General features: G+C 47.0%; 1 protein-coding gene across 1 annotated transcript in view; it reads right to left on the bottom strand.

Moving 5' to 3' along the window:
- Positions 1–18697, bottom strand: part of LOC124593793 — a 298108-nt gene that overhangs the window by 186514 nt on the left and 92897 nt on the right. Inside the window, exons 4-5 of the mRNA XM_047132142.1 lie at positions 9602–9771; positions 3401–3620 (exon numbers count right to left, since the gene is read on the bottom strand). Of these exons, the coding sequence (XP_046988098.1) occupies positions 3401–3620; positions 9602–9771 (390 nt within the window). The remainder of the gene's footprint in view (positions 1–3400; positions 3621–9601; positions 9772–18697) is intronic.

Genomic DNA, 18697 nt, shown 5'->3' with positions numbered 1-18697 from the left:
AGAGACTGGGGTCTCATGAAAACGAGCAACATTTGCAAATGAGTCGATTCGAAGTAAAAACGGAAATGTAGAAAGCACAAGTAGTAAACGATGCCTATTGATGGCAAATGTCTGAAATCTTTCCCCTGGTCACAAAGAGTCTTTTAGTCGTGTACGCTGTGGAGTCAGAAAATCCAGATGTAATCTCCAAAAAATGGGATTTTCCACTCGTCAGTACCAACTGCGATTGTGGAGAGCTGCAAACCATGGACCACTTGCTCTGCTGACGGCTCTGCTCCGTGACCAACAATGAGGAAGGCGTGGTCCGTTTTTGGTCATCCATGGTGTAGTCTTTCATGCACATATAGCCGGAAATGTTTACTTTTAGCTGTTGTTTTATGCAATTTTATAGTTCCACAGACTGAAAAGAAACTGTAAATCTGTCGTCCTGTGTACGGATAGTGCCTCTCATCAGCTACATTCGCGACTCGCTTCCACAGTTATCTTCTTTCGTCAGTACAGAGGAAGGCTTTCGAAATGTTGCAGTTATTGCTCAACTCCTTTATGTCCAGGTACTTAAAGCTTCTCAGAGTGTAACACGTGCACGGTGACACCGCTAGTGGACGGTTGGAGATGCTGACTCTGCTGTCTTAATACGTACTGAAACACACCCATATCCTATTGCTGCAGACTTGTATGTAATGCCTGGCAGTGCACCTCATCGCTTGTACCACCTCAACGCTCCCCAGATCTGTCACCCTGTTTCGAAAAACTCTCCACGTTCGCGAATATACAGCTCTGGCGGTCAAGGTTAATTGATTTCAGTAACGAAAACATATACTGGATACTGTTATAAACAACCCTTCTTCTATTTTTGATGTTCAAATTGCTCTGAGCACTATGGGACTTAACATCTGAGGTCATCAGTCCTCTAGAAATCAGAACTACTTAAACCTAACTAACCTAAGGACATCACACACATCCATGCCCGAGGCAGGATTCGGACCTGCGACCGTAGCGGTCGCGCGGTTCCAGACTGTAGCGCCTAGAACCGCTCGGCCGCTCCGGCAATAGGTCATCCTTTATGAGTAAATACGAACGCGTCAGCACTCTGGGTAGAGATCTGTGACGCGTGATTTGTGAAGGTGGAAGACAATAAAGATTCAAGCACTGATTAAGTACTTTGTAAAGAAAGGTATGAAAGCAAAGGAAATGAATGCCGATCTTCAGAACACGCTGGGGACTCTTCTCCTTCATATTCAACTGTTACCAAGTGGACATAAGAGTTTAAATTTAGTCGCTACAGCTTAGATGACGATCCCCGTATCGGTCGACCAATATGAACCATAGCCCCAGAAATTATTGCAAAGGTGCATAAATGGTCATGGAGGATCGCAGGCTGAAAGTGCGAGAAACTGATGACGCTATAGGGACGTCATCTGAACGGGCATATCACATTTTAACAGTGAAAATTATCTGTTAGATGGGTTCCGCGACTCTTAACGCAGGATCAGAAACGCAGCTGAATGGAAATGTCTGAACAAGATTTGACTCGTTTTCAGAGTAACCAAAAGATTATCTTCGCCGGTTTGAGATCACAGATGAAACGTGAGTCCGCTACTACACCCCAGAGACAAAGCAATATTCAAAACAGTGGGAACATATTAATTCACCACCACCAAAGAAAGCAAAGGTAATATGATCGGCCGGAAAGGTCCCGGCATCAGTTATCTAGGATGCAAAAGGGATTCTGCTTATAGATATCTTCCCACTGGTCAAACAATTATAGGGCCAATGCTACGCTAACCTCCTGGACCAACTACAGCAAAAGATTCGCGAAAAAAGGCCAAATTCGGTAAAGAGGAAAGTCATCTTTCATCAAGACAATGCACGCCCACACAAGTGTCGCTGTCATGGCAAAAAAAAAAAAAAAACATTAATTAAGATACAAGCTGTTGGCACAGCCGGCTTACTTGCCTGATTTGGCTCCATCAGACATTCATCTCTCCCAAAAGCTCAAAATTTCCCTTTGTAGACGGAGGGAACCTTCATCAAGACAGTGGACCAAGCGGATTAGTGTACAAGGGAGATTACATTGAAAAATACGGAAGTCTCACTGAAGTAAGTCGTTTCTTACAATTTCAAAAATTGGTTCAAATGGCTCTGAGCACAATGGGTTCAAATGGCTCTGAGCACAATGGGACTTAACATCTGAGGTCATCAGTCCCCTAGACCTCAGAACTACTTAAACCTAACTAACCTAAGGACATCACACACATCCATGCCCGAGGCAGGATTCGAACCTGCGACCGTAGCAGTCGCGCGGTACCAGACTGAAGCGCCTAGAACCGCTAGGCCACCGCGGCCGGCTTACAATTCCATTCCGAGAACTTTTCCAACAACCCTCAAGCATCGCGAATTACTTACTACCAATAAACGTAGTGGCCAAAAAGTCACAGGAGTAGTTGTCCCATTCGGACATCTGTCGTATACGTGGCCCAAATGTTGCGGCTTGATCCCGCGTATGGTGCGTGTGTAGACACAGTGCTCAATTGTCCGTTACAGAATGATATACAATGAACATGTCACCACGTTGCGAGTTAACTGACTCTGAACATGGAATGATAATGGGCGCAAGACGCGTGGGTTACAGCATACCGGAGATTGCACAAAAATACGGGCTTCCAGTATCAACACTGTCTTGGGTAGTTCTTCGGTACAGAGAGGATGTTTTCACAGGAGTTCAAAAATGGTTCAAATGGCTCTAAGTGCCGGCCGAAGTGGCCGAGCGGTTCTAGGCGCTTCAGTCTGGAACCGCGCGACTGCTACGGTCGCAGGTTCGAATCCTGCTTCGGGCATGGATGTGTGTAATATCCGTAGGTTAGTTAGGTTTAAGTAGTTCTAAGTCTAGGGGACTGATGACCTCCGATGTTAAGTTCCATAGTGCTCAGAGCCTTTTGAACCAATTTGGCTCTAAGTGCTATGGGACTTACCATCGGAGGTCATCAGTCCCCTAGACGTAGAACTACTTAAACCTAACTAACCTACGGACATCACACACATCCATGCCCGAGGCAGGATTCGAACCTGCAACCGTAGCAGCAGCCCGTTTCCGGACTGAATTCGCAGGAGTAAACCGCTACATAGGACGACTGCATTTGTCTGACGAACGGACTCATGTCACTTCTGCAGAGCCATATGGGGCGATCGACGATATACTGTGAGTCAGAATACCGCCGCCTCTTTGAATGTGGGGCTGCAGGAACGCGCTCCTGTCAGGACTGTACGGACAAAAATTCACGACATGGGCTTCAGCAGCTGACTGCCGACACCATATCCAGACTGTTTCCGTGATTTTTGGCCACGACGTTTATTTTCAGTACCTAAATCGTGTGAAACGAGCATCAGATTGAGGACTGACCATTGGCGACGTCCTTCTTGCAGGCGGCGTGGTGGTGGACGGGCGCGGGCGACGCGGCCTCCACCTTGATGGTGGCGATGGGCGAGATGCTGGTGGTGACCTCGGCCACCTGGCAGGGCGTGCTGGCCGCCGTGGTGCCCGGCTCCTTCTTGATGGGCGGCGGCCACGTGGTGCGGCTGCAGCCGTCCGCCGCCACGAGCAGACCGCCCGCCTGCAGCTGCTGCGGCGCCGCCAGCTGCAGCGACTGCTGCTGCTGCTGCGGCGGCGGCGGCGGCTGCACCTGGGGCGCCTGCTGCTGCGGCTGCGGGGGCGGCTGCAGCACCTGCTGGTGCTGGTGCTGCAGCTGCAGCTGCTGGTGTTGCTGCTGGTGCTGCGTCGCGGGCACGCGGCGCTCCTCCTCAGCGCCACCTGCGGTTGGCCGTGGCCTCAGTACACAGGTGTGCGACTCTGAAATGCTGCATGGCTAAGTGTCGCTGGTACAGACCGCTTCATGATTCTGTATCATTTCAGTTACGAGGGCTATCCACAAAGTACATTACGTTTTGGAATTAAAAATAAATAAAGTATTGGAAATTTTTTTTTTATTATATACAGATGAAAGCCACTTAAATACTACTTTTCTACATAGCTGCCATTTAAATTAAGGCACTTATCGTAGCGATGGACGAGCTTGGAAATTCCTTCGTCGTAAAATTCGGCCGCCTGCGCCTTCAACCACGTGGTTACCTCTTCTTTTGGGACAGAAAAGGTGTGATTTTTGTGGATTTCCTGGAAAGAGGCACTACAATAAACTCTCAAAGGTATTGCCAAACTCTGCACAACCTCAGAAGAGCAATACAAAACAAGCGCAGGGGAACGTTGGGCTCAAAGATCTTGCCGATTCACGACAACGCCCGGGCCCACACGGCAAATGCCACTCGTGAAGTTCTCGAATCTTTTAAGTGGGAGTTGTTTCCTCATCCGCCGTACAGTCCCGACCTGGCACCGAGCGACTTCCACTTATTCCAAGCAATGAAGCAGTGGTTGGCTATGCAGCGTTTTGATGACGACGCACAGCTTCAAGAAGAGGTAACCACGTGGTTGAAGGCGCAGGCGGCCGAATTTTACGACGAAGGAATTTCCAAGCTCGTCCATCGCTACGATAAGTGCCTTAATTTAAATGGCAACTATGTAGAAAAGTAGTATTTAAGTGTGGCTTTCATCTGTATATAATAAAAAAAATTTCCAATACTTCATTTATTTTTAATTCCAAAACGTTATGTACTTTGTGGATAGCCCTCGTACATTGATCAGGCTGGCGCATAAGTTCGTATCGTTCTTGTTGTGCATGTTCGTGTTCCGGTTGTTGTGGGTTTACTTATCAAATGGCTCTGAGCACGCCGCGCGAGATTAGCCGAGCGGTCTAGGGGTGCAGTCATGGACTGTGCAGCTGGCCCCGGCGGAGGTTCGAGTCCTCCCTCGGGCATGGGTGTGTGTGTTTGTCCTTAGGATAATTTAGCTTAAGTAGTGTGTAAGCTTAGGGACTGATAACCTTAGCAGTTAAGTCCCATAGGATTTCATACACATTTGAACGTTTTTTGCTCTGAGCACTATGCGACTTAACTTCTAAGGTCATCAGTCGCCTAGAACTTAGAACTGATTAAACCTGACTAACCTAAGGACATCACACACATCCAGAGCGGTCGCTCGGTTCCAGACTGCAGCGCCTAGAACCGCACGGCCACTCCGGCCGGCTGTTTATTTATCGATTGTCATTTTTATTTGTAGTTGGCTCTTGCTATCTGGGTTTACATATTGTACTTTTGTCGTTTGGAGATAGTGAGTGCAACTGTGAACGCTAGAAAATTGAGTGCCATGTCGAGAAATGGGAGCATTTCCGACATATTCTTCTCTTTGAGTTCAGTGGAGAGGAGGGGGATGACAACACCGAAGGCAGCCAGAAACATTTGTGCCGTGTATGGGGTAATGCTACCGGGCACAGCACGGCAAGAAAATGGTTTTCTCGTTTTAAGGAGGATCGTTTAGACATTAGTGACTCTCCTTGCTCAGGAAGAACTTCGGGGTTTGACGAAGATCCTTTAAACGCATTAATCCGTGATGATTCACGTTACTGTATTCGAGAACTGTCAAATGTGATGACCTGTGTTCATCCCACCGTCGTGTGACATTTGCATGCGAAGGGGAAGGCTCAAAAATCGAGTGTATAGGTACCAAATGCTCTAAGACGAAATTACAAAAACAGCTGGTGGCCATAGATGCATCTCCGCTTGCTCGTCATCAATTTGCTCGTGAAAACACCGACCATTCCTATCGTTCAAAATGTGTGTGAAATCTTATGGGATTTAAACTGCTAAGGTCATCAGTCGCTAAGATTACACACTACTTAACCTAAATTATCCTAAGGACAAACACACACACCCATGCCCGAGGGAGGACTCGAATCTCCGCCGGGGCCAGCCGCACAGTCCATGACTGCAGCGCCTTATACCGCTCGGCTAATCCCGCGCGGCATTCCTATCGTGTATCGTTATATCGTTACTGCTGACGTGAAACCGTTTCTTCATGCTAACATAAGGAGGAGATAGGAATGGCTGAACCCAGACCGTACACGAACCTGCGCGTTGATAAAATAATCACACGGATGACGGTTTGAGTTTCAGGCGATAATCACCACTTGTGACCCGTGTAAACGCTGAGCAGAGCTGTAGTGTATGCAAATGTTGACAACTGCGCCTTCCAACCACAAAATACAGATCTGTTCAGCATCTACACGCGTCACCGTTGGTGTTTCCCTGTGATGTGAAGATGATCCGTCAAGACAAACGGGTCACCATAAATAAAAAAATTGTTTCCCCATCAGACCTGAATGTTTTGTTAAAATCAGATTTAGATTGCTGTGTTTTCGAAATATGTTACCAAAAATTATTAGAAATGCTTTGCTTCAGAGTTGCGTGGCGTCCTGGGATGGTTTCCAAGACATGCTCCGCGTCTTCTGAAGTTACTGTTTCTCAGAGTTAATCCTAGCCGCACTGGTGCCTTAGCCCTCGTGCCCACTTTAGATGTGGCAAACATACACACTAGAATCCTGTCTTTCCGCTCTCATGAAAAGCAAGACATTTAGTACGTTCTCAGTAGATTTTCTTATTCGGCCAATCCCGTGTATTCCCTCTTCTTTTGGGCACAATGTGTGCTACTTCCTAAACTAGTGAAATACCGTTCAAACTCGGTAACAACCTTAGAAACAGTTTATGCATTTTTGTACGCCTTATCAGGGAAAATGTTGCTGCATTCCCGTCTATTCTTTCCCGTATCGACTATTATTGGCTACCTGCCTGCCGTCCCAAGCTGACGGTGCGGTTTGAAGATGTGCCGCTTTTTGCTATAGCATGAGGTGTTAGTTTCATATGTGAGAGTACGTACTCCGAAGCAGCTCGCACTGATCTGGTTGTTTGTGCAGCTTGGATGTAGACTTCAATGGGTTATTTCTCTTGCTAATTTGACATTGCGAGATGTACAAATGAGGAACTGTGATATGTTCTTCTTTCAGTCTTCCTAACAACGTCAGTCAAAGTCCTATACAGTGAAAATCAGTGTTACCTTCGGGTGTTTTTTGTTTTTCGGGAGTCACCTTGTAATAAGATTCCATGTTTGTATTGAATTAGAATAAATATTGTGATATCGACTTCCATTTATAAACCCTACATCCTGAAACTTCGCCCTTGATTAGACGATCCTTATTTAACAAATATGATAAGAAAAACACTAGGATAATGTTTCACTGCGATGGTGTTTCCTTTGTGCGCACTGGCCAAATTATTAATGGAATGTTGCATAATATGCAAAGCTGTCTATTGTGGTGGCGAGGAGTAACTCTTACTTCGGAGCTCAAACCTCTACTAAAGTGGTTTAGTTTCGTCATGTTTCGCCACTAGATGGTGCCGCGAGTAAGTGGCGTACTGTGGAGGATGGGTCACACGGCAGCTGGTACAATAGTCCCTGGCTATTCTGATGCATTCCCGGAAGATGTTTTAAGTTAATCTCCCCCCCCCCCCCCTCTCACTCCTAGGTATTCAAACATCAGGTTGATTGACAGTAGCTCGCCGTGGTTTTCTGTCTTCAGTCGTCCTCTTGAGAGTGGTGTAGGTTTCCACGATTTGATTGATGTATTCCAGTATCTGCGTGCTTTTTGTGTTCTTCCGCTCTACTGCCCCTTCAGAGACGCTTTTAATGAGACCACCATGTCTCAGCAGATGGCCGACCAGTGCTGCTCTTCTGTGTTGCAAGATCTTTCAAAGACTCGTCTTCTTTTCTTTCACTCTGTGAGTCATCGCTTTATTTGATACTTTGTGTACCCAGGCAATCTTTAGCACTCTGCCGCAGCACCACATCTTAAAGGTGATTATTTAGTATTTTTCTGCTTCTCTGAGTGTCCATGTCTCACTTCTGAATAGCAGCACACACAAAACAAACCGTCTTTATGAGGTCTTTCTTTAGATGTTTGTCTATGCAGCTGGAAATGAAATGTTTCTTCTCTTGTTAAAGGCCGCCTTTGCCTAGTAGATTCAGCTTTCAGCGTCCTTCTTTGACCTTTCATCTGATGTAATGTTGCTCCGCAGAAGGCGAAGGACTGGACTGTCTTCAGTCACTCGTAAGTGAGCATTGAGCAATGGTGTTCAGTCTGCTCACCACTGACACTTTTTTAGCTTTGTTAATTTTCGTGTTACAGGAAGATCTGAGGGTGGTTTCCATCTGCACCAGCATCGCTTCTGGTTGTTCCGCATCATCGCTTAACACTGCGGTGTCATCATCAAGTCTCAACATATTTATTTTTTCATCGTGGCCTATAATGCCGCCTGCAACTCCCAATTTCCATCTGAATGCATCTGCTGCCTTCTGAACCTATCTACTGTTCAAGACAGGAGAGAGTGAGCAACCGTGTCGTGCACAGTGTTTAATGGCAGTTTCTTCCTGATGTTCTCCACAACTTAATCACAGCCAACTCTTCGCTATACAATCTCTGCACTAGAATTGTGTTCTTATACTTTATGAGACTCTCTTTTAGCGTCTACAGAGCAAGGTAGTGGAGTGGTCAACATATTGGCCTAGCATTTGTGATTTCCCTAAATCGCTCCAGGCAAATGCCGGGATGGTTCCTTTGAAACGGCACGGCCAATTTCCTTCCCCATTCTGAAAACAATCCGAGTTTGTGTTCCATCTCTAATGACCCTGTCGACGGGACGTTAAGCCCTAATCTTCATTTTTTTCTCTCAGCATCTGAAAAAGCTGCCGCCAGTCAACCCTTTTTAGGTCGACGAATCCAACACCCGTATCTTGAGCCTTCTCTAGTCTTTTCTCAAGAATTAATCGCAAGCTGACTATTGCCTCTCGTGCACCCTCAGCTCTTCTAACGCCAAACTGATCGACCCTGGTCATTGCATCCATCCTGCCTTCAACCCTCCTCAGAACGAGAGAGGTCAAGATCTTGGAAGCATGAGATTTTCACTCTGCAGCGGAGTGTGCGCTGATATGAAACTTCCTGGCAGATTAAAACTGTGTGCGCGGACCGAGACTCGAACTCGGGACCTTTGCCTTTCGCGGTCCGGCACACAGTTTTAATCTGCCAGGAAGTTTCATATCAGCGCACACTCCCCTGCAGAGTAAAAATCTCATTCTGGGAACATCCCCTAGGCTGTGGCTAAGCCATGTCTCCGCAATATCCTTTCTTTCAGGAGTGCTAGTTCTGCAAGGTTCGCAGAACTTCTGTAAAGTTTGGAAGGTAGGAGACGAGATACTGGCAGAAGTAAAGGTGTGAGGACAGGGTGTGAGTCATGCTTGGGTAGCTCAGTTGGTAGAGCACATGCCCGCGAAAGGCAAAGGTCCTAAGTTCGAGTCTCTTGTCCGGCACATAGTTTTAATCTGCCAGGAAGTTTCTTGGAAGCATGTTACCAAACTGACGGTCCCATACAAGGAAATTATTGACTGCGAGGTGCGGCTCGGCTGCTTACCTGAGGCGGCCTGCTGCCGGCGGCAGCCGCAGCTTGGCCTGGACTCGGTCTTGACCTCGTGGCGGTCCCAGGCGGCGGCGGAGGCTGCGTTGGCGCGCCGCTGCTTGCGCGACCCGGACGGCGTCGCGGACGCGGGGGCGGCGCCGGCGGTGGCGGCGGTCACCGAGCCGGGGGAGGCGAGGCTGGCGATGGCGGCGGGCTGCGACGTGGCGAAGCCCTTGGCCATCAGCTCGAGCCCGGCCAGCCCGCGCTCCACCAGCGGCACCGGGCCGCCCCCGGCGGCGGGCGAGAACGGGCCCGCCGCCCCCGCGCCCCCACCGCCCGGCCCGCCGAACGAGTAGTTGGACGAGAACAGCGAGTCGGCAACTGCACAGCAACGGGTCCCAGCTCAATACCGGGCTGTGTACAACTACATTTTTATTATAATTAGCGAAAAAAGCGCTTTGCACCACCATAATGTGTCTCTTTTGAACGGAAACCCCTTTCTCTAATTCTTTTTTGAACAGAGGAAATTGCTCCATACAGTCAGATGTGTAATGGAAGTAAAAATAGTCCTGATAGACTGTGCTGTGTCTCCAGTCATGAATGAGATATTGCTGTTTATGTACTCTGTTCTGCCTTGAAAGGCGAAACTTTGTGGTTCATCTACATCTACATCTACGTAGATACTCCACAAGCCACCGTACGGTGCATGGTGGAGGGTACCCTGTACCACTGTTAGTCATTTCCTTTCCTGTTCCACTCGCAAACAGAGCAAGGGAACAACGATTGTCTACATACCTCCATTAAGCCCTAATTTCTATAATCTTATCTTCGTGGTCCTTACGCGGAATGTAAGTCGGTGGCAGAAGAATTTTTCAGCAGTCAGCCTCAGATGCCGGCTTTCTAAATTTCCTCAACAGAATGTGAAATATGGCTGCGATTCAGCAACAGTATAAATTTCAAGAGGATGAAGAAAAATCAGCCAACCAGTCGCAAACCAAATGTTTATTTAGCCTTTGATCTAGGTTTCGATGTTATAAAAATATCTCCTTCAAAAGGGGTGGGCCCCAAAAATATACACAAACGGTAACAAGCCACCCTCACAATCATAACAAAACGTTAACAACAGAAAAACATGTGTGTGGCAAGCGTAGTAACTTGCCACATCACACGGTTGCAAACCACACTAGCAGAAGCCAAGCGGCTCCCGTGATACAAAACTGACATAAAAGTACCAGAAACATCATATGCCTTGGCTTAGGACAACTGTCCAAAAGGTAAAGGCCCAAGCGACAAGGGAAAGTCGGGACGCAGAAGGCACCAAACCCATGGGCGGCAAGAACCACACCCTACCCGAGCCAAGCAACAGTGTTCCACACCAAACCAACAATGAAAATCTCTCCCACAACACCACCAATAATGCAACAGACCCACATCACGTTCAAAACCACTAGTACACCTGCCCACAGTGCAATACCGCACACAAACTCAGCGTACAGAAGCAAGAGTTCCATCCGCAAAGAACCACCGCCACATACAATGGGGAAGGAAGAGCAAATATGAGCCAAAACAACGCCACCAAAAAGAAACCTCGCTCAACACTACGTGAGCCCAAGCGATAAGGACAATATTGGAACGCAGTGGGCGCCACATACCGGTACATGCGCGTAAGCACCGCGTCCCGCCGGCGAAACTCCACATTAAAGCAAAGTGACAATCTCTTATACAAGGCCATCAATAAATGCAGTAATTTTAGAGGTACACATTGCTGTGAGCCTAACAATATCAGTTGAAAATTACAAATTGCCGTAACCAGTCATATTTATTATATCAGTAACTGAGAGGCCCACCATTGCCCAGGTATTTGTTTATTCCAATTTTCTATTAGTTCCTCCCCCCCCCCCACCCCACCCACTTCGCTTTGTCCGTCATCTCTTGCCCCCTCTCTCTGCCCACCTCCTCCTTCCCGCTCTCTCTATCCACCTCCTCTTTTTCCCCCTTTTCCTCCTTTTCTCTTCGCTATCGAAGGCAATCCGAGGGCTGCGTAGTATTGGGACAGGATCCAAAAATCTATTCTCCTGTCCAACACAGTTTCGGTGGCGGGTTCGCGCTCAGGTGGCACAAATCAGCCGAATGGTATGTCTGAGTTATCTATTGACGTGAACACGATTAAGCATACTTGCGACTAGCTGAAACTTCGGGAATATCTCGCAAGAAACCTCACCACATACTGGATGACATCGACAGGGGCGCCGTCGAAGAGAGCCAGGCGCAGCGGCACGGCCACCTTGCGGACACCGAGCCAAGAACGATCCAAGCATGTTACAATGCTGTGGGTGGAGAAACACGGTACTGAATGTTACCCAGCAGAAGATTTTGATTTCACAAATGTCCACTTCCGAAAGACTGCTTTTATTTTGAACATATTTTTGTATTTCTTTCACAGTGTTCTTTTTTAGTTGCACAATGCTTATTCTTTTACTGCCTGTTACCATTGAATCTAAGCCACCATATGTTTGCAGATATGAAGGTGACGCAAAACTCTTTTTGAGCAATTGATCTAGACGCTGTGGTGAAGTTGAAAGGACTCGGCGTGAAGTAATGAATTCATTGACATTCGTATCTACCGAAGGTGAAGCCATACTTACGAGAGAGATGTGCAGACATCCGAACCACTTTAATTGATACTTCAAATTTTTATTTTGTTTGTAATTGTTCACCCTCAGATTCTCAAGCAAAGTTCGAGTACAGTTCGTTGTGGCCTACGTTACGTCTGGGATCGTCGCTTCACCAAAGGTCCTTTATTGACAACATGCTCACTGTTCACCAATTCTCGGTAGCCAGTAGGAAGCGTGGGAGAGAACATGCTCACTGTTCACCCATTCTCGGTAGCCAGTAGGAAGCGTGGGAGAGAAGTCACGTGTTAACAGTTGGCCGCCGCCGAAGCGCGTCGGCTTCGGGCACAACCCGTCTCTGGGACCGGGTTTCAGCTAACAGTGACGTGAAATCTGTCCTGTTCTCCTTATTTCTCTGACTTTGTTCCGGTACTAAAAGCAACATCTTTTCACGACCACCTCGACTGGCTGACAGCTCATAGGTCGACCTGGGCTCTGCCTGTATGAATTCCATCTAAAGAATGGATGTTCACGCTTCAGCGGTGGGTAAAACTGAGTGGCAGACCGGGACACGAATTTCAGAATTTTGCATGTCACGGACAAATGCTCTACGAGTGAGCTATATTCCAATAAGTAAGTTTGTGAGGGAGGAGCAGAGGTACTGGCAGGAGTGTAGCTGTGATTGTGGGTTATAAGTCGTGCTCGTATAACTCAGTCGATATAGTACTTGCCTGCGAAAGGCAAAGGGTCCCAAGTTCGAGTCCCGGTCTGGCACACAGTTTTAATCCGCCAGGAAGTTTCATACTAACTCTTTCGTCACAACAAACTCCTTTAGATGCCACTTTAGACCTGTACAGAGGGTCTCCAGGACAGGTGAGACAGATCCAATAACGAAAATAACACATGAAGGTAAAGTGGATTTCAGAAAGCGTCTCAGACATAATCGGCCCTGATACTTCTCGTGCGAGAAATTTCTACGTACTCACTTCGTGCCTCACACAATCTGCGAGAAAAGGGACATCATTGTAAGCTAGGAAACGAGTTTAGAGGCGCAGTGCTATCTAAACTGGTGTCGAATGGGCGAGAAGCGCACTTTTCAGTGTTATTTATAAGAAAATTTGTTGTTAACTTTCCGTGATTAGCCGTCCCGGTTGTCCGTGTTAGCCAAATTTTCGATCAGTAGATGTTCATGTGGTAACATCTTCCGGCCAGAGAATTTTAATACATCTGTCTGTCGTTCATGTCCTTTGTTGTCCTCCGCCATGGCTATGCGAAAAGTTGATCCAATCATCTATTGTCGTTGAACACTTGGGGATTAAAGAAGATTTTGAAGACAGAAAAAAGCTGTTGTGACTGTTGGCATTACTTTCTCTCTGCTAGCAATCCTCACGTTGGTTTGTGCAGTTTTCATTTCCTGTAGCTTGCCGGCTATACACTTCATACTAAGCTGTCTTGGTGCATATTACTTCATCAACCATTTGCCATATATGTTCATATCTAAGGCCGCCCCTCAGGTTCATTCCTTCCACCATCCCTTAAACTTCAGTTTTCAGTAGTAACTCCTGTAGTATGTACTATACCGTCCTACCTCGTCGGTTCATTATAGTCTTCATTAGGCTTCATTTCGTTGATTCGTTTGAGTAATTCTTCATTAGTTACTCGATCAATCCATTTCATCTTCGACAGTCTCGTGAAATAAATTTCACATGCTTCTGATCGTTTTCTGTCTTCTCCATTGGCCTCATTTCACCCCAACTGGCCGGCCGGAGTGGCCGAGCGGTTAAAGGCGCCACAGTCTGGAACCGCACGACCGCTACGGTCGCAGGTTCGAATCCTGCCTCGGGCATGGATGTGTGTGATGTCCTTAGGTTAGTTAGGTTTAAGTAGTTCTAAGTTCTAGGGGACTGATGACCTCAGCAGTTGAGTCCCATAGTGCTCAGAGCCATTTGAACCATTCACCCCAACTGAGATATATGCTCCAAACACAGTTTTTCTGGTTCCTAGGTTTATATTTTTGGATGATATGAGCTGTTTTTTGTACAAAAGCTGTATGCAAACCGAGGGTTGACTTGAACACCGCAGTACTTAACTAGGCATAATCCCACTGGAGGTGACATGCCGTTGTCCCCCTCTGAGCTTTGAACTGACCTACCTCGATGGTACCAGGCATTTTTCACATTAACAAACATCACAGAGATGGAAGAAATGATAAGTGACATGATAAAAATTATAAGACTTACCGGGGATCGAACAAGAGACCTTTGGATTTTTAGTTTGTCACTTTACCATAATAATCCACACTATATATATATATATATGCAAATGATATGTACAAAAAAGAGCTCTAATTTGAAAGGCAGTCTCTGATTTCAACTGCACTTCTTTGACGTTTGTCACTGATATGGCTAATGGCTCTGAGCACTATGCGTCTTAACTTCTGAGGTCATCAGTCGCCTAGAACTTAGAACTAATTAAACCTAACTAACCTAAGGACATCACACACATCCATGGCCGAGGCAGGATTCGAACCTGCTACCGTAGCGGTCACGCGGTTCCAGACTGCAGCGCCTAGAACCGCACGGCCACACCGGCCGGCGTCACTGATATGGTTAATGGACTTAACAGAAACTGCTCTATTAAGTATTTACATATTAATATATTATATTAAAGGGAAATATTACTATTTTCTGTCCTTACTTTTATGTGTGTGTAGTTTTAATATGTTCTTAAATCTATGACTCAGTTAAGAGTGGGCCACAGAGCCGCCGACACGATTTTCACAGAAAGCCTTTTTACCTTGCTACTGCGTCTTTCTAACACGTTCCTTATTTATCTGTTATAGCATAGAATTTATATAGTCAGGTTTCTCTAGTCGAGATGTCGGGATTTTATGAAATACAAATCTTGAACGCTGTGACAAGTTTATTTCCTCACGTACGCTGATAAAAATGAGTAAAATTTAGTACAAAAGTCGACACTAAACCCTATCAATAGTAAAAAAAATAATAATAATAATAAATAAATTAAAAAAAATTGCTGCTGGCGCCGAAAAACTGGACACCTAATACTCACAGGTTCTTTAGCCGTTCCGGTGGCTGATACAGGAAACATGCATATTCGTGGTGCAAATGACAAGATCGGGCGTAGTGTACGTGAACATGTGTCAACTGGTCGCGTATCGAGATGCGTTGCTCATTTTCCGTACACATACTTCCGCCGGCAACTCTTTTCGTAATGTTACAGGAAGTCGACTCTAATGGTTAGATTGTATCTGCCGGTCAGCTGCGCCGGAAGGACCTTAATTAGTGAAACAAAACCGGTTATTAAGTTCCCAGCGCGGAATTTTGAAAAAAATCTGTTGACGTGCCTGCTTATCGGCGACTAGCCGTCCGAAATGCATAGGCGAGTACAGAGGAGAGGCGGCCAGGTGTCACGGGAAGCCAGCTGCCGGGCTGGGGAGGGGCCATTACTGGCCAGCCTAATCCCCAGTAAACGCTGGAAATTATACTCGCTCGTCTGCTAGCTGCACCCCCACTCGTTGCGCAACAACGCGCTCGTGGCTGCGTCCAGCGCGGGTACGGCACGCCAGGCGCCAGAGTACGCACCTTTCTCTGCCGGCACTCACACAATCATCCAATGGTTCTGCGCGTGTGCAGCTCTTCCCCACAGAAAGTTTCTGATCATATTCCGCCTACGTTGTAGCCGCGGACGGTTCCTACTGCTACAACCGATTGATTCACCCCTATGTGATTGTGGCGCGGAGGAGGACTCCACCACACTACACTACACTACTGGCCATCAAAATTGCTACACCAAGAAGAAATGCATATGATAAACTGGTATTCATTGGACAAATATATCATACTAGAACTGACATGTGATTACATTTCCACGCAATTTGGGTGCATAGATCATGAGAAATACGTACCCAGAACAACCACCTCTGGCAGTAATAACGGCCTTGATGCACCTGGGCATTGAGTGAAACAAAGCTTGGATGGCGTGTACAGGTACAGCTGCCCATGCAGCTTCAACACGATACCACAGTTAAACAGTAGTGACTGGCGTATTGTGGCGAGCCAGTTGCTCGGCCACCATTGACCAGACGTTTTCAATTGGTGAGAGATCTGGAGCATGTGCTCGCCAGGGCAGCAGTCGAACATTTTCTGTATCCAGAAAGGCCCGTACAGGACCTGCAACACGCGGTCGTGCATTATCCTGCTGAAATGTAGGGTTTCGCAGGGATCGAATTAAGGGTAGAGTCACGAGTCGTAACGCATCTGAAATGTAACGTCCACTGTTCAAAGTGCCGTCAATGCGAACAAGAGGTGACCGAGACGTGTAACCAATGGCACCCCGTACCATCACGCCGGGTGATACGCCAGTATGGCGATGGCCAATACACGCTTCCAATGTGCGTTCACCGCGATGTCACCGAACACGGATGCGACCATCATGATGCTGTAAACAGAACCTGGATTCATCCGAAAAAAACTAGGTTTTGCCATTTGTGCACCCAGGTTCGTCGTTGAGTACACCATCGCAGGCGCTCCTGTCTGTGATGCAGCGTCAAGGGTAACCGCAGTCATGGTCTCCGAGCTGATAGTCCATGCTGCTGCAAACGCGTCGTCGAACTGTTCGTGCAGATGGTTGTTGTCTTGCAAACGTCCTCATCTGTTGACTCGGGAATCGAGACGTGGCTGCACGATCCGTTACAGCCATGCGGATAAGATGCCTGTCATCTCCACTGCTAGTGATACGAGGCCGTTGAGATCCAGCACGGCGTTCCGTATTACCCTCCTGAACCCACCGATTCCATATTCTGCTTACAGTCATGGGACCTCGAACAACGATAGCAGCAATTTCGCGATACGATAAACCGCAATCGCGATAGGCTACAATCCGACCTTTATCGAAGTCGGAAACGTGATGGTACTCATTACTCTTCCTTACACGAGGCATCACAACAACGTTTCACCAGGCAACACCGGTCAACTGCTGTTTGTGTATGAGAAATCGGTTGGAAACTTTCCTCATGTCAGCACGTTGTAGCTGTCGCCACCGGCGCCAACCTTGTGTGAATGCTCTGAAAAGCTAATCATTTGCATATCACAGCATGTTCTTCCTGTCGGTTAAATTTCGCGTCTGTAGCACGTCATCTTCGTGGTGTAGCAATTTTAATGTCCAGTAGTGTATTTTCTGCTGCCCGTTGTGATACCAAGCGGCAATTAATTTAGTATAGTGGTTAGTGCTACGTAGGCGACTTCACACTAGAATGGTGACACTACATAGAGTGAATAATAGTGCCACTGTATGAACAGGCTGTTTCACAATTCCCGTTAGAGGCTTCTAGGATGTAGAGCGAACGTAGCAGATAAATTTTTGAAAGTAACCAGTGTCAAGAAATGTACCGTTTGGATGTAAAAGAAGACTGAAGATAGGGTCGCTTTCAATTCTCCCGCTTCACGGTACACACACAGCGGAGACAATTAGTTCTTACCTGTGTGCCTTAGGTTAGCCCAACGCAAGGGCAATGTTTCGAGAACTCGTCATCGTGTTCTCTTCTACGTGACGAAGGACGTTCTCTTCAAAGTCCATAGAGCAATCCTTCTGTAGTTGCGAACGTACCAGTTTCTCGCAGCCGTTGTTGTAGTCGGACGAAAATACTGTGTGATGTCACAATTACAGCGGATGGTCCAATATATTTTAACCCAAACAGTACATTTCTGGACATGGAATCCGTATCAAAATTTATCTACTCAATGGGAATTGGCGAACGTCCCGAAAATATTGTGTGATGTCATAATTACAGCGGAAGGTGACGACGCTGCCGTGTTCCCGCTTTGTGCCTACCATGAGGCGGGAGATTTGAAACTGATCCGGTGCTCCAATATATTTTAACCCAAACAGCACATTTCTGGACATGGAATCCGTATCAAAATTTATCTACTCAATGGGAATTGGCGAACGTCCTGTATATAACATTTTAGCGGCTGAACACATTGTAATTTAATTAACATGTTTACGAAAAGTTTCGTAGATGTTAGCTCAGTCTACAGGCCCTGTCGAGATCATCGATTCCGACCGACCGCCCGCCGGGTCCCCCTCTGCCAGTAGCGTCACTGGATCTCGGCTGTTCTCAGCTTTCGTTACCTGGAGTCGCGACTACTCGGTCGAGTAGCTCCTCAATTGGCATCACGAGGCCGAGTGCAACCTTTTCGAGTCCAGCTACTACTGACCACTCAGACATGGAGCTAGAAATTAATATGGTAACAGTCAATACCAATGTTCTATCATATGCTTGGAATGCGATTCATTCGTGTATGTATGGTTGATATGTCTTATGTACTAAAATAAATCTTATTATAATTTCTATCAGGTGATGCATTGGAAGCACTTGGATCGGCGACCATCCGGTCTGCCGAGTGCTGTTGGCAAGCGGGGTGCACTCAGCGCTTGTGAGGCAAACTGAGGAGCTACTTGATTGAGAAGAAGCGGCTCCGGTCACGTAAACTGACGTACGGCCGGGAGAGCTGTGTGTCAGCACATGCCTCTCTATTTCCGCATCCAGTGACGCCTGTGGGCTGAGGATGACACGGCGATCGGTCGGTAGCGTTGGGCTTTCATGGCCTGTTCGGGAGGAGTTCAGTATCGGAAGCTGGCTAAGTGCATCATGACCGAAGGCACTAAATTGA

This window comes from Schistocerca americana, chromosome 2, assembly GCF_021461395.2.
Source record: "Schistocerca americana isolate TAMUIC-IGC-003095 chromosome 2, iqSchAmer2.1, whole genome shotgun sequence".
NCBI classification, from domain to species: Eukaryota; Metazoa; Arthropoda; class Insecta; order Orthoptera; family Acrididae; genus Schistocerca; species Schistocerca americana.
This window is presented reverse-complemented; position numbering and strand designations above follow the sequence as displayed.